Source organism: Rana temporaria, chromosome 7 (genome assembly GCF_905171775.1).
Source record: "Rana temporaria chromosome 7, aRanTem1.1, whole genome shotgun sequence".
NCBI classification, from domain to species: Eukaryota; Metazoa; Chordata; class Amphibia; order Anura; family Ranidae; genus Rana; species Rana temporaria.
Window position 1 is genome coordinate 172047418 of NC_053495.1, and position 26676 is coordinate 172074093.

At 43.7% G+C, this 26676-nt stretch overlaps 1 protein-coding gene across 1 annotated transcript in view; it reads right to left on the reverse strand.

Annotated features, from left to right (window-relative positions):
- NDC1 (NDC1 transmembrane nucleoporin) overlaps positions 1-26676 on the reverse strand; it is a 47637-nt gene continuing 20961 nt past the window's right edge. Inside the window, exons 12-18 of the mRNA XM_040360466.1 lie at positions 24044-24286; positions 19281-19402; positions 16379-16429; positions 7172-7235; positions 3434-3534; positions 1701-1861; positions 1-528 (exon numbers count right to left, since the gene is read on the reverse strand). Of these exons, the coding sequence (XP_040216400.1) occupies positions 465-528; positions 1701-1861; positions 3434-3534; positions 7172-7235; positions 16379-16429; positions 19281-19402; positions 24044-24286 (806 nt within the window). The 3' untranslated portion in view covers positions 1-464. The remainder of the gene's footprint in view (positions 529-1700; positions 1862-3433; positions 3535-7171; positions 7236-16378; positions 16430-19280; positions 19403-24043; positions 24287-26676) is intronic.

The following is a 26676-nucleotide window of genomic DNA, read 5'->3' on the forward strand; positions in this document are numbered from 1 at the left end:
TAAATGAAGCCATCTGAACCTTTATTCACCTTTAATATTGTAGAGTTGATTGCACTTTAAAAAATAGGTTTCATGGTATTTACAAACAGAAAAAATACAGAATAGAGAAAGGAACAAAAATGAAAACAAACATTGTTGAATTACAGTAAGACAATAAATAGACGCAGTAACAAAATCCACATCTTTTCCATTATTTCCAAGTAAATATTAAAAAGGAACCTGTCTTAGACAGGAGATAATCTCCCAAGAAAGTGGCAATTCTCCAGATACTGGGCTTCATAGTAGCAAGTTGGGGCCATTTGCTCAATCAGAACTAGAAGGCGGCCTAGAAAACAAAAGCAGCTTCCATGTGAGGCTTCTTGGGTTTGGGATTTAATTTGTGACAAATTCTGTCCAAGGACTCTCTGAAGGGAGTGGGGTAGTCCACACATTACACTGCTTTGAGAAGACTTCCAATCAGAGCTTCATTCTTTAAAGTCGAGAAACTGCTGCAGCTTCTTCCGTTGTTCTGCAGATGCTGGAATGGCGCTGAGTAGGGAAAAAAAATAAAATGTTCATCCATTACATATACATAAAAAATATAAAACATTCAAATGGTTTAAAAAAAAAAAAAAAAAAAAAGGACGCCCACATAAACCATGTTCTTACCATCATTAACCATGGAAAACAAGTGTAAAAAAGATACATAAAAATACCATTTGTGTTTTTTTCCCCCAGTGTTTCATTGAATAAAAAATTTGCCATGTTCTGTAAACATTTTAGTGTCATTTTAAACAGGACAACTTCTAGAAATATATATTTATTTACAGTAAAACTTTTTTCTCAAGGTAGAACTTATTTTCCTTTATACAATTTGTTACTTATTTAGTATATAGCATAACATAATATTGTCAAAAGAAAGCTTGTCCCAAATAAAAAATAAATAAAAAAAAAGGAATAAAAAAAAATTAAAGAAGGGGGGATTATGGTGTGTATGTTACTTTATTATTTTGAGTAATGACAAACGTTTTTTCTGAACAGGCCTATAGTGGAAATGTAAAAATTAGGGTTGTCCCAATACCACTTTTTTAGGACCAAGTACCGATACTTTTTTTCCAAGTACTCGCCGATACCGAATACAGATACTTTTTTTTAAATGTGTCCCCAAATGCAGCCATGTCCCCCCCCCCCCCATAGATGCAGCCATGTCCCCCCCCCATAGATGCAGCCATGTCCCCCCCCCATAGATGCAGCCATGTCCCCCCCCCCATAGATGCAGCCATGTCCCCCCCCCCATAGATGCAGCCATGTGTCCCCCCCCCCCCCATAGATGCAGCCATGTCCCCCATACCTAGATGTCGCTGCTTAGTTAATATGGGTGGGGAACATTACAGCTTTCATTTGATTAGCTGTAGTGTGCCGTGCCACGTATAGACACTCCCCCTTGCTCGGGATTGGACAATTCCAAGCAAGGGGGACTGTCTATACGCGGCGCAGCAGGCGGCGCAGCAGGAAACACTACAGCTATTCAAATGAAAGCTGTAATGTTCCCCGCCCGTATTAACTAATGGGCAGCGGCGGCGGGGGTATTAAGTATTCTATTTAGGCATCGGGGGCATTTGCGGGAGTACAAGTACTCCCGCAAATACTCGGTATCGGTCCAGATACTGGTATCGGGACAACCCTAGTAAAAATGATTGATAGCTGGAATAAATACATACTGTAAGTGCTCTCCAAACGTTGTGGTTATCCTATAGATTGCAGTCTTTAGAGTAGATCGCAGGGCAAATCGTAGTGTCTTATAGGAGGAATCTACCAAACCTTGTGCAGCTCTGGCAGGCTTGCTGGATACATGTGGGAGCTTAAAATGCTTCTCTACGGCCTGTAAGAAAAACAAATTAAATTGTAAATCAGCAGCAGTAAATAAGGCTAAAGCCCTGTACACACGATCAGAATATCATACAAAAAAAAAAGAAGAAAAGAAATACTGCTTTTGAAGCGATAGTACGATAATTGGATCATTACTACACAGCATTTGTCCAAAATTTTCTAAAAAGGACAAACAAGAACTTTTTTCTTGTACGATTCATAATTAAGGGTTTCTGGGACTTTAGATGAAGCCCATGCAAACACAAGCCTCCATTCCCATTTGGGTATGCTAGCAGAAGGGGTTGGGACTTTAAATGAGGCAGATGATCAATAATCAAATACAAAATTTATTTCAAATAAAAACATTCAACACATTACAAAAATGCAAAAGTGTTAGAAGCAGTTACAGTACACACACACACACACAATAAATAGATCGATCAATAGATAGATCTATCCTTCAACATTCCATCCCAATAGCCCATCCTTGCTATAGTAGATACAACTACAATGAATGCTTGCATCTTGTTTAACATGGTGTAACTTGGTGTATGATACTTTAAACATTAGTGTATCATACTAGGGGGATGGTCATGCGTTTGCATCTTATTTAGCTTGACGCATTTCAAACCACTCATCAGGAGCCAAAGCCTTGGTATGTCTAAAGAACAAATATGGCATAGAAAAAACACAGGGAATTTTTTAAAAGAAAGGAGAGGGATGTCCAATCCCAGTCACTTACATAACATGTGGATGGGAAAAATGTGCGGCATTATCGAATAGAGACCGCTGGATTGGTCTATCTTGGGAGCTGAGGTGGCAGAAGCGATGCAAGAAGCGAACACGCACACAATGTCCGCTAAGAAGAAAAGGGGTTAATTGATACTTATGGAGACCCCTATTCTTAGGGGACATTGTGTGCGTGTTCGCTTTTGTGCATCGGTTTTGCCACATCAGTAATTCACACCTCAGAATGAGCAGCAAAACACATATGGCACCATCTCTCTAGTCTCTCCTTCCCCACGAGTAGATTGTCACCACTGTGCAATGCCACAAAATCAAAAAGGTCAACAGTTCTGCCCTTTCTTCTCCCAGTGTGCTGTTCAGAAGATTGAGAGAGACTATTCAGGTACATTTGCCAGCTCTATGTAAAACATACATGCAGACGTTGTACACGCAGGGCTCAAAAACAGTAACGTGCACACAAAAAACTTTCATGCAATGTCGAAGCTTAGTAAAGGCCTGCTAGCTAACATACAGCTAGATTTTCAAGAGCATCATAAGATCTCCGTTCAACATGTCAAAATTGTAGTGGAATATTACTTAAGAGTGTTATTACTAAACCCAGGAGCCTGCATTCACTATATCTGGTCTCCCACAGTACACACAGTGTCTGGTTAAAGCTTGTAGGAGTTTCCATTCTCCTCTGACTGACCTATGAGGCTGCAGGACCCCTGACCCTCTGTCTGAACAGTACTGATCACATGCACTCCCAAGAGAAGAAAAAAAAAAAAAAAAAAAAGGGTGACCTTTTAGTGGACTTTAGCTTTAACACAGCTGTCAAGGCATGACCACTGTCTCTTACCTCTTGTAGATTCAGAAGTGTGGCTAGTATGTTGGACAATGTTGTCTGTACCACTCCCATCCGATCTTCAGAGAATGAGGCTGCTACCAGATGAGACAACCCTGAAAGGCATCCCCTGAGTTTAGAATCCAGCCATTTACCAGGCAAAAAGAACAAACTACTATTCAGGAAACCCTGAACATGTGGTTAACTAGCCAGTTAATTATCTGTGATAATTATAATGTGCGCTATTCCTTTAAAGTGCTATAATCAAATGTGCCTTTTAAAAAGGGGCCCTTGAAGACGTCTTGACGAGAAGACCAATATGGAGTTGCTAAAGGAATGTTATGTCATGCCACACTGAGAAAAGCTATTAACAGACAGCAGGCGGCGCTGTGTTTTTCCACATAAGCTCTATTCACAACCACATAAGCTCTATTGTTAGTGCTGCAATAGCACTATTGTGAGTGGATTGGTTTTATTTGCTTTTAATGTGTTATAATAAAACAGAATTATGCAATGCTTTCCGCTTATCGTCTCTTGTTTTCATGTATAATCCATACGGGGCAATTTTGGCTTTTGAGATCTGGATATTACCAAGTATGACTCGTAAAATCCTAAGGGTCTTAGTTTTTGGCGAGTTCTGAGAATTGGGAAAGAATTCACACAAGATTGATTGAAGGTGGCACACACTGAAGTTGTTGCATTTTTGATGCGTTTGAAGATTGTACATAGCACTGCACTAACTGTTCATGTATGCACAGCTTCCAACAGATCTTTACAAAGATTTTTTTGTACAGAATTTCTTGTATTTACACATTCATGTATGTATAGAAGAGGTTAATGATTTAAGCAGTCTTAGGAGCACAGTCACATTTCAATATAGAACTTTAGTTTAAAAAGGGATAGTGCACATTATAATGCCCATGGATGATTTACGCTGTATTCGAACCAGCCAGGTTCTGCCTGACCTCTTATTACCCCTTTCAGTGCAGATCACGTGACCAATGCCCAAAGCATGCACGTGTCCACGTGAAGGTCTTTCAACATTCATGGATTTAAGGATGTAGGGTGGACAAAAAGGGCATTTCTTCATCACAGAGCTATATTAAGTAATGACAATTTAGTGCCAGGAACAAACAAGGGGTACACAAAGAACAGAACAATCTCTTTAGTCTACAGAAAACAAAGCCAACCATCTTTTTATTATAGCAAATGATCCATTCTGCTGAAGTGTTCTACAATAATAAACTTCAAAATAAACAGGCTTAAAGTGACTGCAAACGATCACCTTTTAAAAACAAACTATTTAGTTTAGGGCCGAAACTAATCGACAACTAATCGATTATGAAATTAATCGATTACAATTTTCATAATCGATTAATCGGCCAGTAACATAATGGGGGTTAAAAAAACTAAAATTAGCCCTTTATAGTACAAAAAAACAAATCGCTACTGTAAATATTACTTTCACTGTCCCACAGTAAAAAAATGAACCCCTTACAGTAGCAATTATTTGCTCTTTTTTCTTTTTTTAACCCCATTATGTTACTAAACCTCTCAGGCCTGGGTCACACCTCTGTCTTTTGGTGCTTTTGGCAGAAACACACTACAGTTCATTTACATGTTTTCCTATGGGACACGTTCACATCCATGATTTTTTTTTCAGCTTCTGCGTATTTGGAAAGGCAAGGACTTAACGCAAAACGGTGCTATTTCTTTTTTGGTTCAATATACTTCAATGGAGAAGCTGCAGAAAATGTAATGTGTTTTTGTGGCAATTTGTGTTTTGTAATCTGCCCAACAACAAATTGGACCAATTTTTTTTTAAATGCCATTTTTTTTTTTTTTTTTTTTAAAGGCTATTATCCGATTAATCTAAACAATAAATCGGCCAACTAATCGATTATGAAAATAATCGTTCATTGCAGCCCTAATTTAGTCTAAACAAAATAGAAATTAAAGATTATAATTATAAAAACCTCCCCCCATGTCAGGACATAGCAGAACTAGAGAACTGACCACGCTGTGCTCTCCTTAGTGTGGTCAGTTTTTTTTTAACAGGGAAGCAGAGGGGCTGGAACACCAGGGATTTCACATAAAGGAAGTAATACAAAGAACAGAATACTTTCTCATACAAGTACATGGTACAGCAGTCACATATCAGGAATATGAAGTGTTGGGGTAACAAAAGCTTTAAAGTTGATTTTCACCTTTAAAGTCCATTTAAAAATGTTTATTTGGACCAAGCCGGCAGGTGCATGTGGCTGGGCGCACAGTATGAACTGTATGTAGTCTCATCGTCTTCTAATTGAGGCGGATGAATGACATCACGATCTCTAAAATCAGCCAATTAGAGGAAGCTTTGTGACCATTCATGAAATACAAAGCTCCCCATGAATGGCTTCAGCCCAGTTTGTGTTCCAGTAGTGAGGCGGGAAGCTCCCATCCCAATGCCAGAACACATTGCTATATACCACATGTAGCCGAGGACTGCATACAGTGCATCCAGGAAGTGCAGTTAGTGCAATAAATATTTGGTTCAGGCAGCATGGCTCAAATGAACGATTTAAATAGGAACATTAAAAAAACAAAAAAAAAAATACACTGGTGAACAATGCAAGCAGAATATTCAAAAAACAAAAACAAAAAAAAAACCCTACATTAGTCAGAGCCCTCGAATTTCTTCTTCAATTTAGGCCAATATGTAGGCTACATATTTTTGGTAAAAAAAATCCTAATAAGCGTATATTGGATTGGTTTGCGCAAACGTTACAGCATCTACAAACTATGGGTTATTTATTATTATTTTTTTACTATAAATGGTGGCGATCAGTGACTTTTAGCGGGACTGCGATATTGTGGTGGACAAAATTAGACCCTTGACACTTTTTTGGGGACCAGTGACATTATTACAGTGATAGACATATGCACTGTCACTATACTAATGACACCGGCAGAGAAGGGGTTACCATCAGGGACGATCAAAGGGTTAAATGTGTGCCTAGGGAGTGCTTAATAACTGGAAAGGAGGTGCTTTTACTACTCGAAGACATAGACTGGTGTTCCTGCTTCACATGAACATAAGATCTGTGTCTTCTGTACTCACAGAATGACAGTATGCCTTGTTTACATTGGTACTCTGACAGAATGACAGTCTGCCCAACAATTGTCTTGTCCTAGTGGACCCACTGATCAGCTCCCACTGTGCAAAATCAAGGCAGGAGCAAGCCGCTGGTGGCACGCGCTCCGGCATAAAACACGGAAGCACAGAGTCCCATATAACATGATTCTACACAGAGCGGCCTCCCTGTAGCAGTAAATCTGCTATGGAGCGGTCAAAGCGGTAATGGACAGAAGCTGCAATTAGATACGATTGACATGATGGTTTAGCCATCTAGGACTCTGGGTTTACTCATAACTTTGATACTTTAAGTTACACACACACACACACACACACACACACACACACACACACAGAATCAACCCTTCAATTAGAGATGTCCATAGACAGAATTTGTCAACCCAACCCATCTAAAAAGCTGTTCCCAAGTGATTGTCTATTCACGATTCCTTAGGTGCATTTCTAACTGTGTAGAAATGCGATACGCGCTAGGGGTAAGGAAATTATTATGTTGTAAAATGTTACTATTAGGCATTGAGGCCAGTGTACAGCTCAGCATGGAAATAATACATAGCTTTGAGATTCTATCGTCTTCAGGACCTGAACTGTTTGCTAGAGGTTTTCTCATATCTCACCTTCCAAAGCCCAGATATGAATCTGTGAATCTGCAAACAATTCTTGACTGGAGGCTTCTGGGTGCTGCATAGACAAAATAACGAACACCATTTTAGTGATATAGCACACAGATGTAATAAAAGCACACAACCCTACAAACCTGCACAGTACACATTGCTCTCTTCACAGAACAGGAAAAAAAAAAAAAAAAAAAAAAAATAAAAAAAAAATCACCCCAAGATTACGCCAAGACCCCTGTCACACTGGGGCACTATAACGGAAAAAATAAAATAAAAAATAGCGCCTGCAAAGAGCTGCTGCCGTCTCTCCAGTGTGAAAGCCCCGAGGGCTTTCACACTGGAGCAGTTCACTAGCAGGTCGGTAAAAAAAGTCCTGCTAGCAGCATCTTTGGAACAGTGAAGTATAGCCACTCCTGCCCATTGAAATCAATGGGCACCGTGGCTATACCGCCGGCAAAGCACCTCTGCAGAGGCACTTTATGGTGGTTTTAACCCTTTTTCGGCCACTAGCAGGGGTAAAAGCGCCCGCTAGCGGAGCAAAATTGACGGTAAATCGCAGCTAAAAAATAGGATTTTTATAACAGCTTACCTGTAAAATCCTTTTCTTTTGAAGTACATCACGGGACACAGAGAAGCATAGTAATTACTATGTGGGTTATAGAGAGTACCTTCAGGTGTGGACACTGGCACGCCCTTAAGGCAAGAAGTTCCCTCCCCTATATAACCCCTCCCATACTGGGAGTGCCTCAGTTTTGTAGCAAGCAATAAGTGTCCCAAATACCCCAAAAGAGGGGCGGGTGCTCTGTGTCCCGTGATGTACTTCAAAAGAAAAGGATTTTACAGGTAAGCTGTTATAAAAATCCTATTTTCTTTATCGTACATCACGGGACACAGAGAAGCATAGTAATTACTATGTGGGACGTCCTAAAGCAATGCTATGAGGGGAGGGAGACCCCAAGAAATAAGCCGGGCGCCATCAGACATGAGGAATCAAACTGCAGCCTGCAGCACACTGCGCCCAAAGGCGCTCTCCTCATTCTTTCTTATGTCCAATTGATAAAACTTAGTGAAAGTATGGACAGACGACCATGTCGCGGCCTTGCAGACTTGAGCCATGGAGGCTTGATGATGCACTGCCCAGGAAGTACCCACCGCTCTAGTGGAATGTGCTTTAACCTTAAACGGGGGAACCTTTCCCCTCAAGCCATAGGCTTGAGTAATGACCTGCCGAATCCATTTGGAGATAGTGGACTTCGACGCTGCCTGCCCACATCTGGGACCTTCTGGCAGAATAAACAATGTATCAGTTTTCCGGACCTGAGCAGTAGCCTTAAGATAGATCTTAACTGCTCTTAATACGTCTAGCGTATGTAAAGACTTCTCCCTTGCAGAACTAGGCTCTGAGAAAAAAGACGGGAGAACAAGATCCTGATTCAAATGAAATCTTGAAACAACTTTAGGTAGGAAAGCCGGGTGGGGCCGTAGGACCACTCTATCCTTATGGAATATAAGGTACGGTTCCTTACAAGACAAGGCCGCCAACTCCGAAACCCTCCTGGCGGAGGTTATGGCTACCAAAAATATCACCTTCCTGGTCAGAAGGACCAAAGGAATATGAGCCAAGGGCTCAAATGGTTGTTTCTGTAAGACAGAAAGGACCAGATTCAGATCCCATGGACACAAGGGAATCTTGACTGGTGGACTAAGCCGGATCACACCTTGCAAAAAGGTTTTGATCAGGGAATGTGTAGCTAGTGGCCTTTGGAAAAAAATCGATAAGGCCGAGATCTGGCCCTTAATGGTGCTTAGGGCCAACTTCATGTCCGCCCCTAACTGCAGAAACTCCAGAATTCTGCCAATGAGATACCTCCGGGGATGCCAACCCCTGGTCTCGCACCAGGCCACATAAGATTTCCAAACTCGGTAATAGATAAGTCTGGATGCCGGTTTTCTGGCATTAATCAAAGTAGATGCCACCGCATTAGAGAGACCCCTTTTCTTTAAGATATGGGACTCAATAGCCAGACCGTCAAATTGAGAGACGGTAAGGAAGGATGGAATATTGGCCCCTGGGACAATAGGTCTGGCCGAAGCGGCAGGGACCACGGTTGCCCCACGGACATCCTTACAATGTCCGCGAACCAGGCCCTTCTGGGCCACGCTGGAGCCACCAGAATCACTGGTCTTCCTTCCGACTTTACCCTGCGAAGAAGACGGGGTAATAATTGCAGCGGAGGAAACGCATACATTAGGGAGAACTGATCCCATGGGAACACCAGTGCATCCGTGCCGTAAGCAAGTGGATCCCTTGTCCGGGACAGAAAGTTGCCCACCCTTGCATTGAACCTCGATGCAAAGAGATCGACATCTGGTGTTCCCCACCTCTGACAAATGCTCTGGAAGATGTCGGGGTGAAGAGTCCATTCCCCTGGAAGCACCTGTTGGCGGCTTAGGTAGTCTGCTCGCCAATTGTCTATTCCCGGAATGATCACTGCAGATATGCATGGGACATATTTCTCTGCCCAGGTCAGGATTCGATTCACCTCTCTTTGGGCTGCACGACTTCTTGTGCCCCCCTGGTGATTTATGTATGCCACGGCAGTGACATTGTCTGATTGAATCCTGACCGGAAGACCCTTCAACCTGTCTGACCAAGCTGACAGGGCTAGATAGACTGCTCGAATTTCCAGCAGATTTATGGGTAGAGACCTCTGAGGCTGACCATTTCCCCTGGAGAGACAAACCTCCCAGGACTGCACCCCAGCCTAGCAGACTGGCGTCCGTGGTCACAACCTGCCATGTCACGGGAACAAAGGACTTCCCCTTTAGCAGGTTCCGGGGAACCAGCCACCAACAAAGGCTCTGCCGGACTGACCGGGAGAGAGACATAGGGAGATCCAAGGCTTGAACCTTTTTGTTCCAAGCGGACAGAATGGCATGTTGAAGCTCCCTTGAGTGGAACTGCGCCAATGGGACGGCCTCGAACGAGGCTACCATCTTTCCCAGTAACCTCATACAGAGGCGAATGGGAGGCTGACGCTTTGCTTTGACTAGTTGAACTAGTTCTCTTAAAGCCTCAAACTTCCTTTGGGGCAGGAAGACCCTTTTTAGCTTTGTGTCTATGAGTAGACCCAAATATTCGAGCCTTTGCACAGGCATTAAGGCTGACTTGTCCAGGTTGAGAACCCAACCCATGGATTCCAGAAATTTTACGGTTCTGTGTACCGCTGAGTTTAGATCGGCCACTGACCGGTCTACTACCAATAGGTCGTCTAGATAGGCTACTATGGATATGCCTTGAGACCTTAGATAGGCTAACAGTGGAGCCAATACTTTCGTGAAAACACGAGGAGCGGTGGCCAGACCAAAAGGTAAGGCCACGAATTGGAAGTGGCGCTGATTTACCGCGAAGCGAAGCAGCTTCTGATGGTCGAGAAAGATAGGAACGTGCAAGTATGCGTCCTTTATATCGATGGACGCTAGTAGTTCCCCTCCTTGCAGGGAGGCCACCACTGACCTGATCGATTCCATCCGGAATGATTGGACCCTTAGGAACTTGTTTAAGGCCTTGAGGTCCAGGATGGGTCTTACATCCCCGTTTGGTTTGGGGACGGTGAAGAGATTGGAATAAAACCCCAAACCTTGTTCTTCCACTGGCAGCTCTCTGATTACCCCTTGGGATAACAGATGATCTAAGGCCAATGCTAAGGACCTTCTTTTGCCGAGGTCCTTTGGGACGTTCGAGGTTAAGAAGCGCGGTGGAGGAAATTCGCTCAACTCCAGCTTGTAGCCCCCGGAGACCGTAGAGAGGACCCACCTGTCTTGGATCCTGTCTAGCCAAGCCTCCGCAAACAGCTGAAGTCTTCCCCCCCACCCCGCTGAGTGGGGGGAGAACCTTCATAATGCTGACTTAGTTGCTGGCTTGGCCTGTGGCTTACGGTTCCAAGGTTTTTTGGAAGCCTGAGGCTGGCCCTGTGGCTTCCCACCTGCATTGAATCGTCCAGGAGGCCGTCGGAACTGCCTGGTACCGGAAGTACTAGGGATAGGAGAGGAGGATCGCTTAAAGGAGGGGGGACCCCTAAACCTTTTCTTTACTGGCAACAGTGTACTTTTGCCACTGGAAATTTTCTGAATGTAAGCATCCAGATCTTCCCCAAACAAACGCTCTCCATGAAAGGGAAACCCCACCAGTAATTTTTTACACGGGGCTTCAGCAGACCAGTTCTTCAGCCAGAGTAACCTGCGCATATGAACTAGCGAGAGAGTGAGACGTGAGGACTGCTGAATGGAGTCCTTAATAGCATCTATGGCAAAACATAATGCTCTGGGAAACTCAGCCAAATTCTGGGCCTGTTGTGCCGGCAATTCCTTTAAGACCCCTTTAAACTGGTCTTTCAAGGCCTGGCAAATCCCAATAGCCGCAATTGCAGGCTGGGTTATTCCTCTCGCCGAAGCAAAAGAGGTTTTTAATAAAGTCTCTAATCTCTTGTCTGTCGGATCTTTGAATACCAGAACATTGTCTACTGGACAGGTCAAAGATTTGTTTACGCAGGACACAGCTGCGTCAACCTTGGGGATGCCCCATCTTTTAGTGAATTGTTCCTCCATGGGGTATAAAACCGAAAACTTCTTAGGAGGAAGAAAATATCTATCTGGATGTTCCCAATCCTTGTAGATAAGCCCTTCCAGCAGGGGGTGAACCGGGAAGGAATAATTAGCTTGAGGAGCTTTTAAGGAGCCTAAAGATAAGACTGCACTTGAAGCTGGTTCTGAAAGTGGCAACTTGAAGGCCGAACGGACCATCTCAGTGAGGGACTGGACCAACAATTTTTCGGATTGTGACGCCGAAAAGGGTTCTCCCAAAGTGGAATCCTCAGAGTCCACTACTTCCAGCTGACCTTCTGCCAGATCTCCAGAGGGTAAATCAACCTCTTCTGAGGATGCATGCCCCAAATCGAGGGACTCCTCAGAGGGAGACCTTGTGCGTTTTTCCCTTGAGAGAGAGGATGCAATCAAGGTCGCTAATCTCTGCTCCAGACCCCCCATAGCTGAGGCCAGAGCCTCCTGTGTCACAAAAACTGGAGCAAGTGGGACAAGGGCAGAACAGGCATCTGACAGCCCTGATGGTTCACCCTGGGCCTCCTTCAATTTTTCAGGAGAGGAAGCAGCCGCAGGAGCATGCCCGAGATCCTCTGAGCCAGATGGCGATCCCTTTGCTTTTTTGCTTCTAGTCCCTGAGCCTTTAGCCATGATAAAGCTGAGATTCTCACAATAGTTGCAACTACTTGCGAACCTATAGACCAGCACTGACGCTGCTATTTGATGGTTGGCAAGGTGCAGAGCCCACTATGCGCCTTAAGCAAATGTCACTGTCCACCACCAGTACTAAATACTGAAGTATGTGCACAAGATCTCTGTGTCCACCGTCAGCCAGAACCAGTTAGGTGGACTGGAGCATATAAGGACTAGGTGTATCACCTGACCTGCTCTGTCCTGTAATCTCAAGTCTCATAGAGAACAGCTGAGATAGACCCCCTGCGCGCATGCGCGCGCCGCTGTTAGGCGTGCACCACGAGGCTACGCGCGCACACGTAGCCGCACGCGCGCACATGTCATTCGTGCGCATCGGAGCAGCGTACAAAAATTTCATTTGTGCGCGCGCGTGCGCCTAAGACACATCAATGTCGCGCGCGCATGACGCTACGCGCCATGCATGAGGTTGGAACCCACAGCTCCATGTGAGAACCAGGTAAGCCAAATGAAGCCAAACATTTTGGACAACTTTTCTCTGCTTTTAACCTGCACAGGAGGGGCTAACTACCTGACTAGAGATACCCCTCCTCCCCACAACACACAGGACCATATAGGAGAAGCACAGACAGTTAGCTTTAGGCAAACATAATGGCTCAAATAAAGGAAGGTTACTCCTAGGACCAAGTCCTGAAGCACCTTCACTTACCTGATCCAACGCTGCAGGACTCTGCATAACAGACAGCCCAATCTTCACCCATCACGGAGAGCAGCGTCTATAGACCTTCAGGGACCGGGGTCCATGGACAGGAACACCACACCCCTGGACCCATATCGCACCCTGTCAGTAAACTTTTGGTATTAGGAAATTGACCAAAGTACTGAATAACCAGGATCCAGCTCTCAAAGAGAAGCATTACAGGCCAAACCCCGTTCTTCTTAACCGGGGCCCGGGTACCGTCCACTTTGGCTCAGAAGCACTTTGGACGGATCCGGATTTCATGGAGGCTTTTTACATCCAATATGGATCCCTCCAGTGGAGCTCCTTGGAGCACATGTTCACTCGTGACCAACACCTTAGACACTGGCAAAAAACTGAGGCACTCCCGGTATGGGAGGGGTTATATAGGGGAGGGAACTTCTTGCCTTAAGGGCGTGCCAGTGTCCACACCTGAAGGTACTCTCTATAACCCACATAGTAATTACTATGCTTCTCTGTGTCCCGTGATGTACGATAAAGAAATAGCAGCGCTTTCCTGCCGACGCCGCCCCCGCGTGAAAGGGGCCTTAGATTCACACATGCATGTTTCTTAAACACTCCACGACCTAAAAGGTTCCGATTTACTTTGCTGTGCATAGGGCAGCTCTTATCAAGTGAACGGGCTGCCCTAGGCGAGTCATGCAAGGAAAAAAAAAAAAAAAATGCACAAAAATAATGCCAGTGGGAGTGCGCATTCCCGCTACAGGTGTGAATGGGGCCTCTCAGTTCATATTAAAGATAAACAAAGTGACTGACTTTCATGGTTTTACATTATCAAGTGCAGCCTGTTGGAGTTTTTAGAACATGCTGAAATTTGAGTGGCACAACTGCCATACAGTTTTTCAATTAATTCCATGCGTTAAAAACAGATTGAAAGACATGTGAGATTTTAGAGCTGTTGAAATAAGCAGTGAGTTACATATCGCAGACTGCCCATACCTTCCTTCATGTATGTATGTATGTATGTATGTATGTATGTATGTATGTATGTGTTTTTTTAGTTTACCTAACCAAAACCTGCCTATACAGATAATGTCTGTAGATGAAAAGATGTGCAGCTTTGATCAAACTTGCGTAAAATGTCCCTTCCATAGGCACAGGAGAGATATACATACCTCATGAAGCCTGACTGGAATATTGCTAAGGGAGGCCCAGCTATTACTGTTAAAGTGGTTGTAAAGTCAGAAGTTTGATTTTATCTTAATGCATTCAATGCATTAAAATAAAAAGCCTTCTGTGTGTAGCAGCCCCCCCCCCTAATACTTACCCGACCCCCTCTATCCAGTGAGGTTGTAGGATTGTCTTGGCTGCCTGGGACTCCCTTCCTCATTGGCTGAAATAGCAGCGCAGCACCATTGGCTCCCACTGCTGGCAAGCAAAGTAAGTCGGCCAATGAGGTGAGGGGGGGGGGGGGTACAACGACAGCAGCTCTGTGTCTGAATGGATACTTGGAGCTGCAGCTCAGCAGACCCCATAGCAAGCTGCTTGCTTTGGGGCACTCAACAGGGAGGGAGGGGCCAGGAGAGCCGAAGAGGGACCAGAGAAGAGGATATGGGTTGCCCTGTGCAAAACCACTGCACAGGAAATAAGTTTTTTTTTTTTGTTAAAATAAACACTTTAATCTTCACCATCACAGGAGTGAGCCCTTTCTTGGATTCAAATCTCCTCACATGCACGCTTCCCCCACCTGATGCAGTAGCTGTGTGCACAGAGTTTGACAGCTCACTCCGGTGAAGGTAAAAAGTAATATCTAGGCATCCCTTAGCAATGTCCTAGCAAGGTCCTGGGAATATTCAGGTCAGGCTTCATGGAGGTACATAAAAATAGATCACCTATAGTGAAGGCATTAATCAACTTTAGTCAAACCTGTCCAGTTTGTTTTCCTCTACAGCAATCCCTTTTCAGCATAGGTAGTTTTGTGGTAAAGGTGAACTAAACCGATAAAATCTGAATTTGTGGCTAGAAAAATTACTTAAAATGTTAAGTTCACCTTTGAAACATGTTATATTCCACCTGTATTTAGTTTGGAACTTCTAATATGTTCCAGTTCTTGCCTCTTCTCTTCCTGCTGCCCCCCCTCCCTGTGAAATTCACTGCTGCATCATTTATTAAACAGTTCTGTGAATGCATGAACTGCATCATTGATCACCGTGGCGAATATCGAGTGTGCACCCTCGTAATTCATAGATTCTTCCTGCTATACAGTAACTGCCAGCCCATATCAGAGGTATAAGCAGACGGTGTACCTCAAGTCTGCAGGATCCAGGCATTGCACCCAAAATCTGCAGCTCACGGGTGCAATGCCTTAAAGGCTGCAGGAGAAAAAAAATAAAAAACGAAAATAAATGCATAATTGTTTTACCTGAACAATATGCATTTTTTATAAAAAAGGTGAATTTAGCCTTTACAACCCACCAAACAAGTAGATATTTTTTACTTTAGCAATTCCCAAACTGCACCTACTCAGGTCCAAGTCTAGAGCAACCTAAAATTATATATATATATATATATATATATATATATATATATATATATATATATATATATATATATATACACACACACACACATACACTGTATAATTATATATATACACACACACACACACTGTATAAATATATATATATATATATAAATATATATATATATATATATATATATATATATATATATATATATATATATATATATATACACACACACATACATATACACATATATATATATATATATATATATATATATATATATATATATATATATATATATATATATATATACACATATACATATACATATACACACACACACACACACACACACACACACACACACACACACTATAGCTTTCCTTAGGAATAAAAATGAAATGCTTGAATTGTGTATAAGTTGAGTTTTCAGACACGTGGTAAGCATAGGATGCACACCAGAGTGCATGGATACATTGTCTGAATGAGAACTCCATAATATAAATTAATAAGTGTATTAAAACCCATATAGATGTCTGAACCTGACATTAGCCAAAGATTTGGAGTGGAATCTAATGGGATACAGGGCCATTAAAAAGAAAGCATCTTTCACAGACCGCCTGTAAACTCACAACAGTTATACAAAAGAGCAAGCAATGATAAACCTCAAGCATTGCATACACATTTGCATGTTCAATGAAATTAGAAGAGCAACTCCATTAAGCTTACCTTGCTGAAAAGATACATGATCAAGACTCGCTTTGACAAGAAGTTTTTGATCTGAGAAAAATAAATGAATACATTTTAGTTTGCCTAAATGTCAATACACCAGCAACTGAAGTGAGATTAAAAAGGTGTGCAATTAAATTTCTAGTTTCAGATCATCAGCGACATCCACCCCTACAACTGCCTCTTGCTCTACCATAATAAAACACGCACAGTAGGGAGGGTGAAGAAAGGGTGCTAGGGAAGATTAAACATAGAAAGGAGGAGTTTTGTGCTATGGAAAGGTGTCCACAAGTGTACATCTTTAGTTTCATCTCAAATTAAACCAGCCAATACTACAACAGGCTGTGGCAGTACAATTTTGACATATTTGAAAGACTCCTGTGTATGGGGACATCGTATTCTCTATGGCATGCCAAGTTTAAAAGCTGGCCATAAGTGGATAGAATTTCACACAAAAAGGTTCACACAAAGTTTTTTTTTAGGAAAAAAAGTATTTGAAACATTTGTGCACCTGTAGTGGTCTCCCTGACCTCCAGAGGCCTAGTGGTGACCCCCCCCCCCCCAGTCAGGAAGAGCCGACATTCCTCTTCAGGGTGCAGGTTACTAGCCATGGTGAAAAGATGGGCGCCATTTACTTTTAAAAGTGAACAGAAGTTTTTATCTCTCAACAGGAACAGGGGAGAGCGGGTTAAGGCACAGGACACCCTTAGCCAAATGCAATAGCAGACTCCTTGGACAAAATGTCATATTCCATAGCAACTGCTGTCTCCTATAGCAACAACTTCACTCACTATCCCACTGTAGATCCTCAAGCTCAGCATATCCCACTGGGCTTCTGCGACTCTCAGCTACCTGCTGGAACCCTTGAGTTCAACTCACAGCTATCCGCTATATTATTCATGCTTCACCCACCGCTACCTGCTAGGTTCCTCGGACTCTCAGCTACCCACAGGATCCCTCAAGCTTTACTCACCGCTACACATTGTATTTCTTCAAGCTTTACCCACTGTATGTCTTGAATGAGTCCCTACTGAAGTTTCCCAACACTTCAGTCCGTTCTGGTACTCCTTCAAAATTCCATCCCTTAGAAACCTGCCTCTGGCAACAAAAGTGGTTGACCCTCTGGCAACTTCTCCTATGCCTCCTGGCAACAATCAGTGCCCCCTTTAGGCCGAGCCCCCTTACACGTAGTTAGGCTTCAGGTGTACACCTCTGCTGCTCCGCACACACACACACCCAGTCCGCAGCCCGAGTGGAAAGAACCAATCACCTGACTCTTTCAAATAGCCAATTCCAGCAGCCAAAGAAACGCCTGCCGATTGGCTGAGAAAACACATTCACTCTATGAACCTGAATTAACTAACTGAATTACTCTATCATACCAATGCCAAAAGCAACAGTGCCCTCCATCGACAAAAGAGAGAAGTCACAGTTCACTTCAAGCTTAGGAGAAAAGTAACCATTTGATCAAAGTACAAATTAGCCAGACTAGTTACCACCTATCATAACTAAAATTTACTAGCAGCCCTGTTTAGGACAAGGGTGCTACACAAAAATTCTCAGAACATTTGTTTGTTGTTCCAAAGATTTGGCTTTTTTTTTTTTTTTTTTTTTTTTAACATTCAGATGACCATTTATGAAACTAAACAGCAGTGATCCCGAGGATCGACGCTGATCTCACCTCAAACGGTTTATGAAACAGATGATCGGGAAGAACATGTTCTCGGCCGATTATCTCCGCACACCGAGAATCCGTCATTGTCTGACACAGAAACAGACCGTTTCACTGGTGATCTGTGACAGAAATCACACTCCCTGACTCACCAGCTCATATTTATTATGTAGAGGGACCATTCATTTTAATATGGAGGTGGGCCATCTTTCCGTGTACTGAGCAGTGATAATTTATCAGTGCTTAAAAGCAGAGGTCCACCCTAAAAAAATGAAGAGAACCAAAAAGGCTACAAAAAGAAGTAGCTGTCACTAGGCAGATCGCCTAATCTGCCACTTCCTTGTCCGCGGTGGTCTTCTTTCTTCTCCTCCTTGCGCTGCCTTCCTGGGAAATGGGAAACGGTGTCTTCTGGGACCTTGTGTGTCCCAGGAGACATCCACTCATTCACATTGCGCGAGTCGTGCGGCGCTTTCGCAGTAGGGAACCGGGTGGTAAAGCCGCAATGCTTTACTTCCTGATTCCCTCACAGAGGATGGCAGCGGTGCAGCAGAGACCCGAGCGATGGTTCGGCTTCGGCATCGCGGGCACCCTGGACAGGTAAGTGTCCTCATTAAAAGTCAGAAGCTACAGTGTTTGTAGCTGCCGACAATTTTTTTTAAGCCGGACCTCTGTTTTGGTGAATTTCTGGTACTGTAATCTCGGTACGTCTCACGAGATTCCAGCATCAGGGGGCTTTCCCCACTGTTTGAAGAGTTTGTAGATCACTTCTCCTTTTGTGAAGTGAAGCGATCTAGACAGCTTCATAAACTGGTACTCAAAGGAGAATGAACGATCTCCTCTGTAAATGCCGGAGAATGGAGCAGTGGATATTTTCCACTGCTTCATAAAGGGACACCTCAATGATAGAAAATTTGTTCTAGACAAAAAAAAAAAAAAACATTCCATCCTGCTCCAATCACTACGGTTGAAAATGAACACCAATTTGCCCCCACTAATGATTCGAAGAAAAAAGAAAAAAAAAAAAAAAAAGACAGCCTTTTTTCTAAGAATTTTTGCTTTCCCCCCCATCCGTAACCAGCTTAAGACCTGGCCCCTCCCTCTTCCTCCTATAGGTCAGTAAGGACATACAAAAAAGTGATATGCTAACAGGAGTAATCTGGGGATGAATTTTGCTTTGTGAATCCAATTACTGGCACCTGCAGGCCTGGACCAACTACTGCTTGCACTTACCTGCTCCTGTCTGTTTTGGTACCAAACAAAGAAGAAGCTCGGTCCTTCACTGCTGCTGACGGGTCTTGGGCTCATCCGGGAGATAGAGGATGTTTCTGAGCCGCTTTTCTGGATATCCAAGTCTGCAAATTAAAAAACAAGCACCACCTTAGCTGGATGAGGGTTAATTGGGGGGGAAATATTCTTATTCATATTGCAAGGAAATATGTCCCAGAGCTTTGTAAAATTTGATAAATCATGTACAAGACCAAAAAAAAGCTGTTTTTTCTTTATCGCGTTGTGATATTGCATTCTTTGCAAAGTGAAACGTTAAAGAGCCTATTTGCAACCCCAGGAAGCCTTCAAATTCCTCCAAAGCAAGGGAATCCCCGGTTGTCACCAGCAGAGCAGAAGAGCCACATTCCCTGGGCGCAATGTATGTAGAGGCAGGGACGCACTGGAAGCTCCAGTGACTCTTCTCTCCTCCTCACAGAAATGAGAGACTGCAATTTTCACTCCTCTCAAAGCTTATTTATTTTTTCATCCAGAGCACGGTGTACCATTGTCACTTGATCTACAAACAGAAACAGATTTCCTGTGCTGGCTTCTGTGCTTACAAGTGTTAGCATGACAGCCCAGCCTCCTGGCAGCCACTGCACCGAGGGCAGCCAAGTAGCTGGGGGTGGGTAGAGGAGCTCTGATATGGGGGTTTAGAAGAGGGGAAAAAGGGTGGATAAAAATCAGATATTTTTTTAAACACACACACTTTTTTGATTTTTTTCCCCCCCATAAAAGTTTTATTTATTGATAATATAGCATAACATACAGGACAAGGTAATTGTCACAAAACAGAAAATAACAGAGCAACATGAAAGAAACACACGTCACGATACAATATGAGGTTCTCAGCTGAGATTAACTGACCATGACCGAGGTACAAAAAAAAATGTGATGTAGCGGAAAAGGGCGGAGGATCGTAAATTTCAATTTTCCCCTCCCCCATTGAATGCTGAGGGGAGAACGCGGTGTAAGACACCGATCATGTTCATTATCTAGAGTGCAATGTATCATGACAGCACAGGGGCCTGGTGCCCACAATGAGGAAGAAGAGAGAGAGTTAAGAAGAAAAAAAAAGGGGGCAGACGAAGAGAAATATAAGCACAACAAGGGGAAAATCTGAGGGGGCATGAGTGGATCCGCACCAGCCCCCCCACATCACAAAGGGAGTATTGCCCATTCCGTCAGACAGCCTAAGAGACATACCGACGGTAGCGATTAGTGGTGACAAAGTGATTCCAGCAAGCCCATATAATAGAAAATGTATGCATTCTATCCTGCGAAATTAAAATCAATTCCTCCATTTCTTTTATGGAGGAAATCTGCGCAAAACACTCCCTGACTGTCGGAACGGCAGTGGAGCGCCAATGCCTAGGAACACAAATTCTGGCAGCATTGACCATATGCATGGCTAAGGATTTGTTGTAGTCTTTTTTGGGTAGTGATGTATGGTGCAAGGGAAATTTGGATGGGGTATAGTCCAGAGTGGAAGTAGCGAGATGAGACCATGGACCTCCCTCCAAAAGGGTTGAAGGATTCCACACTCCCACCACACATGGAGCATAGTTCCCACCCCCGCTCCGCACCTCCAACAAGTGTCAGGAATACTAGGAGGAAAATTTGTGACGTGAAGGGGTCCTATACCACTTAGTGATCACCTTATAGCCATTCTCTTGAATGGCCACTTTTTGTAGAACCTTTGTGAGCGTATTTATAGATAGTGTTCCAGTCTTCCAATGACTGGAACGTTTGGAGATCTCTATTCCAGGAGATCTGTGATGGGGCCTCCCAAAGGAGGATGACCAGGAGGGAGATTAGATGCCTTTGTGGCATTTTACGGTAGCACAAGGATTCAAAGGGCGCAAGTTGTCGTGACCAAAATGACGGACTATCCTGGGTTGTGAGAAAGTGTTGGATTTGTCTGCAAGTCCAAAAGGGTAGAGCGCACGTCTTAGTGATAGTTTAAGGCGTCAAAAGATAAAGGCCTCCCAGCAGAGTAAAACTGGAGTGCTAGTACATCCTCAAAGGGCCATTCCTGTCTCAAAAATTCCTCAGACATCCCCGGAGGAAAGTCTGGGTTCCCCCGCAGGGTTGTCAAAGGGCTTGGGAGAGGGGGCAAGGACCTGTGCAACGAGGCCTTCTTGAATGCCAAGAGGGAAGTGTAGATAATCGCATGAGCTAGCAAGGAATGGGACCAGTTCTTAGAGGGCAACCACAGGAGTAGGACTTTGATTTTTATCAAACTTATTTTAATAAAATGCTTTTGGAGTAAACATCCATCTAAAGATAGTTATTTAACCACTTAAGCCCCGCACCATTATGCAGGTAAAAGGACCTGGCCCCTTTTTTGCGTTTCGGCACTGCATCGCTTTAACAGACAATTGCGCGGTCGTGCGACGTAGCTCCCAAACAAAATTGGCGTCCTTTTTTTCCCACAAATAGAGCTTTCTTTTGGTGGTATTTGATCACCTCTGCGCTTTTTATTTTTTGCGCTATAAACAAAAATAGAGCGTCAATTTTGAAAAAAAAAAATTCAATATTTTTTTACTTTTTGCTATAATTATATATATATATATATATATATATATATATATATATATATATATATATATATATATATATATATATATATATATATATATATATATATATATATAATTTCTTTCTCAGTTAAGGCCGATACGTATTCTACATAAAAATCACAATAAGCGTTTATTGATTGGTTTGTGCAAAAGTTAGAGCGTTTACAAAACAGGTAATAATTTGATGGCATTTTTATTCATTATTTTTTTTTAATAATAGCGGCGATCGATTGTTTTCGTCACTGCGACATTATGGCGGACACATTGGACACTATTTTGGAACCATTGTTATTTTTATTTTACTGTAAAAATTACACTGGCAGTGAAGTTAACCAGGAGGTGGCGCTGTAGGTGATAAGTGTGCCCTAAGCGAGAGTTCTTACTGTGGGGGGGCGTGGCTGTGCGTGTGACGTCACTGATCGTTGTTCCCCAACACAGGGAACAGACGATCAGAGACAGCCACACTAGCAAGCACGGGGAGAGGTTTGTTTACACTTGCCTCTCCCTGTTCTTCCTCTCTGTGACCAGAACGCGGGACAACGGCGGCGATCGCGTTTTCCGTTCCCGCGGGGACGGTCGCGAGTGCGCCCCACGGCTGGGCTCTTAAAGCGGACTTACATGTACGCCCTTGTGCCCAGCCGTGCCATTTTTTGATGTATATCGTCATGCGGCGGTCCTCAAGTGGTTAAGATACAATAATTTTGTTTATTCAGCATGAAATGGAGCTTCGTTATGTAGCATGAGGCTGTATATTCTGCAATACTTACATTTTTTGTAAACTTATTTAATGAATCCAGGCTCTGCAAGCTGAGATAACATCCATTGATGCATTTACACAATTTCACAGCAATCATGAGATAAAACAAAGTTCAGGAATATTCCTTTATCCCATGGTTTTGCAAATCTATGTACATTACAAACTGTATGGATTAAACTGGTTCTGATATCGCTGTTTTACTAACCTGACAGCTTATTATTCTAAATAGCAAACCTTCATTTTGTTTGCAAATATTAAAGATTCTCAATTACCAACAAGAATGAGCCCTTGCATTTAAAAAGAGCACCTGTCATTTCAGATCCATCATGGCAGCGCCTGTTAGCGGACAACCACGTCTCTCGCCTTGTGTCACTGCCGTCCCATTAAAGTGAATGGGACTGTCGGTGAGTCAACAGCGGGTCAGAGGAGACAGTTGGTCTTTAAAAATAATGATTTAAAAAATTGAGTGGATTTAAATGCAATGGCTTTTTCAACACCAATGCAGGTACATTTTCCTTTCAGTGACACCACTGACCCATGGAAATTTTTTCACTCCAGTCACACACCCGACTTGAGGCCATTTCTTTTCAGTGACAATAACAACCCGGGTACATTTCTTTTTCCTTGCCACTGCTGGCCCCATATTAGAGCACCAATTTCAGTTCGCTGCAGCGTACCACATTGTTACTATTTAACTGCATGCCACAAAAACATTACAAACATTTTGGCATGCACTGACAATAGTAGTTATTTGACAAGTGGATGCAAAGGAAAACGATATACTACTATAAAACTTGGGGCTGGAAAGTACTAATAGAAGCAACAGGCTGATCCTCTAGTTTCAGGGCGGTGCATAACGCATCAGCCAAGAGGGCAGAGGACCCTGCTAAACCCAACAGAGCCAAGGTACGATAGAAGGCATGGCATTCTGGAGGAAATGAACACAAGACCTTTTGTAAATGGACAAGGTACTGAGCAAACGAGTTGGAGCAGCAGCGACCGGAAGATCAAAGTTCACAGTATTATCTGGCAGAGAATACAACTGAGAATTTTAGCATCCACAGCAACCCTCCTGACATTGGATAACAATCATTGGAGAAACCAAGTTGGCCCAATCTAACTTCCCCCAGATTTCCACATCAATGTTAATCCTCCTCAGCTTTCCATAACTTTTCTACATCCTCCTGGGCACAGTTTTGCTACTGGGAGCCAAGAGAAATGGCAGGTACTTCCAGGGATTGAGAGCACCCCACTCACTCACCTTCCTCCATGTAACACAATGGAACATTTATCATTGAACATTTCAAAGCTTTATGGAGCTTAGATTCCTTTGTAAATGCTTCAGGTAGAAAACTAAATGCACAAATAGCAAAATGAGTGACATTCACCTGTACCACACGTCCAAAGCTTTGCACCTCTCCTAATAACGTGGGGGCTTTGCACTGATCCATGCCATGGAGAATTCTGGTCCTGGGCAGCGGAAATATGACCTACCACTGGGGAGGCAAAGGCACTGTTAGAGTCCCAGGGTCTTTTGAGAGAAGCTGTGGTCTTCAGAAGAGAAGACATGGGTGTTCGAGAGACAGGAGCAATCTTCCCAGCCTTGTCAATAGATTCATCCAATGATGTGCCTGCAGAATGACAGTCAGATTAAAATAAAAGATTTGGATTAATTTAAACATACTTGTAAGCTTGTGTTTTTTTTTGTAGCTGAACTAATAAATCAATCTTCGCATTGTTTTACAATTGCATAAAATAAAAACAAACACACACACACACACACACACACACACACACACACACATATAAAAAAAAAAGTTAGGCCTAGATTCACGTACGGCCGCTCTACGTTGCGCGGGCGTATCACATTTACGCTACGCCGCCGCAACTTAGAGAGGCAAGTGCTGTATTCACAAAGCACTTGCGTCCCAAGTTACGGCAGCGTAAATGGGCCGGCGTAAGCGCGCGTAATTCAAAGTAGGCTGGTAGGGGGCGTGTTGTATTTAAATGAGGCTTGACCCCATGTAGATGCATGGCCGAACGAACGGCGCATGCTCAGCATCACGTCGTATTTACGCCCAAAGATACGTCGGCTCGATGCCTGTGACGTGAATGTAACTTACGCACAGCCCTATTCGCGTACGACTTACGCAAACAACGTAAAAAGATACGCTTGTTCCGACATCCATACTTTGCATGGGCCGCGCCACCTAGAGACATGCTTTATCTTTACGCCGGCGTATGTCTTACGTAAACGGCTTAACTAATTGCGGCGGGCGTACGTACGTTCGTGAATCGGCGAATCTTGCTCATTTACATATTCAACGCTGAAGTCAAGGAAGCGCCACCTAGCCGCCAGCGTAATTATTGCAACCCAAGATACGACAGCGTAGGAGACTTACGCCGCTCGTATCTTGGCCAAATCTATGCGCAACTGATTCTATGAATCAGGCGCACAGATACGACGGCGGCCATTCGGACTTACGACCGCGTATCTGGAGATACGTCGTCGTAAGTCTTTGTGAATCTGGGCCTTAACGTCCAAGTTGTAGGTAACAAGGGTTAGGATTATTGCCGACTTCCAAACCTCTTCAGAGATTGCACCATGTGACACACAATGGCCTCCAGTAAAGAAGCAGATCACTTCCCTCAGTATGAAGTCACTCAGGTACCCCATATCAGGGATACCCCAGGTATGCAGGAGCCCTAGAATCAGAGCCAGAACCTTGGTGAACACTCTGGGAACTGTGGATAGCCTGAAAATTAAAGTAGCTGTCCTCCCCCACAAAAACTGAGAACCGTGAGGTGGAAAGATCATCACCATGCAGGCAAGCATCCGATATCCACTGATGTCTGGAAATCTCTCTTCCTGAAAGGAGGTCACCACAGACTGCACCGATTCAATCTGAACTCATAGAAACTTGCCAAGTCTCGAGACCCAAGTCTACAAAAAGATTTGAGTAAAAACCACAAAACCTTTCACCCTTGGAACAGGAGTGATCACTCCAAAATTATCAAAGCTTGCAAAAGTGCAAATTAATTTTTGTGGATTCAAAAAAACATTTGAACGCATACGATGTGGAGGGCAAGGCTCGGAAATTCCAGTTTGTAGTCATGAGCAGCCCCACTTATCTGCAATCTCCCCCTGCCAAACTCCCACGAAGGGCATTGGCTTAAGAGTGAGCATGCAGCAGTGCCCTCAGGGCAAGAGACTTTCTTTGGGCGCACTCTACTCGGGGGGGAGCCAGGGGACCCAAAGAGGGGGGGTCCATTTGAGCTGCGGCTCTGTATCTTATGGACACATAGTTCACCGGTTTGTGAGCAAGCATGCAGCTGTGCCCCCAGGGCAAGCAGCTTTCTCTGGGTGCACTACTTGAGGGGGAGGAACCAGCAGGGGACCCAAAAAGGAGGATGATTGAGCCGCCATGTGTAAAACCACTGCACAGAGCAAGTATAACAGGTTTGTAATACAACACCCCACACAATGCTTTTTTTTACCACTTTTGTAAATACTGGGACCTCATGCACTGGACACATGAGGGTCTTATTGTGCCGGATCCAAAAGGCATACTTCATTTCTTAGAGAACTCACTTTCCATGGGGTATTGCTGGGGTTAGGGTGAATGCGCACAAAAGATTGAGGATGTTGCAGAGAATGCAACCATCCAAAACCTGTAACCTTCAGGGACTAGGAAGTGGTAGTTCTGGACCACTGCCACAAGAAAACTCACAGACTTCAGAGATATACCCAGGCCCTGGGGTTCTTCGGGGGTAGATTTGTTAGAAGAGGAGCCTTCTTCATTCTCTTCTACTGGAGAAAACTATTACCCCCTCTACCTTTTCCTCATCTGGCTTATCTTCAAGGAGGGTAGGGTAACATTTCCACTTGTGACCAAGGCACTAAAAAGGGTGAGCACAAAAGAGACTAACCCAGGAACAGCTCCAGGAACCTGCCCAAGAGGTACAATCTTCACAATAGGCTGTGCCAGGAGGGCCTCCACAGGCTTGACTCCCCAGATGG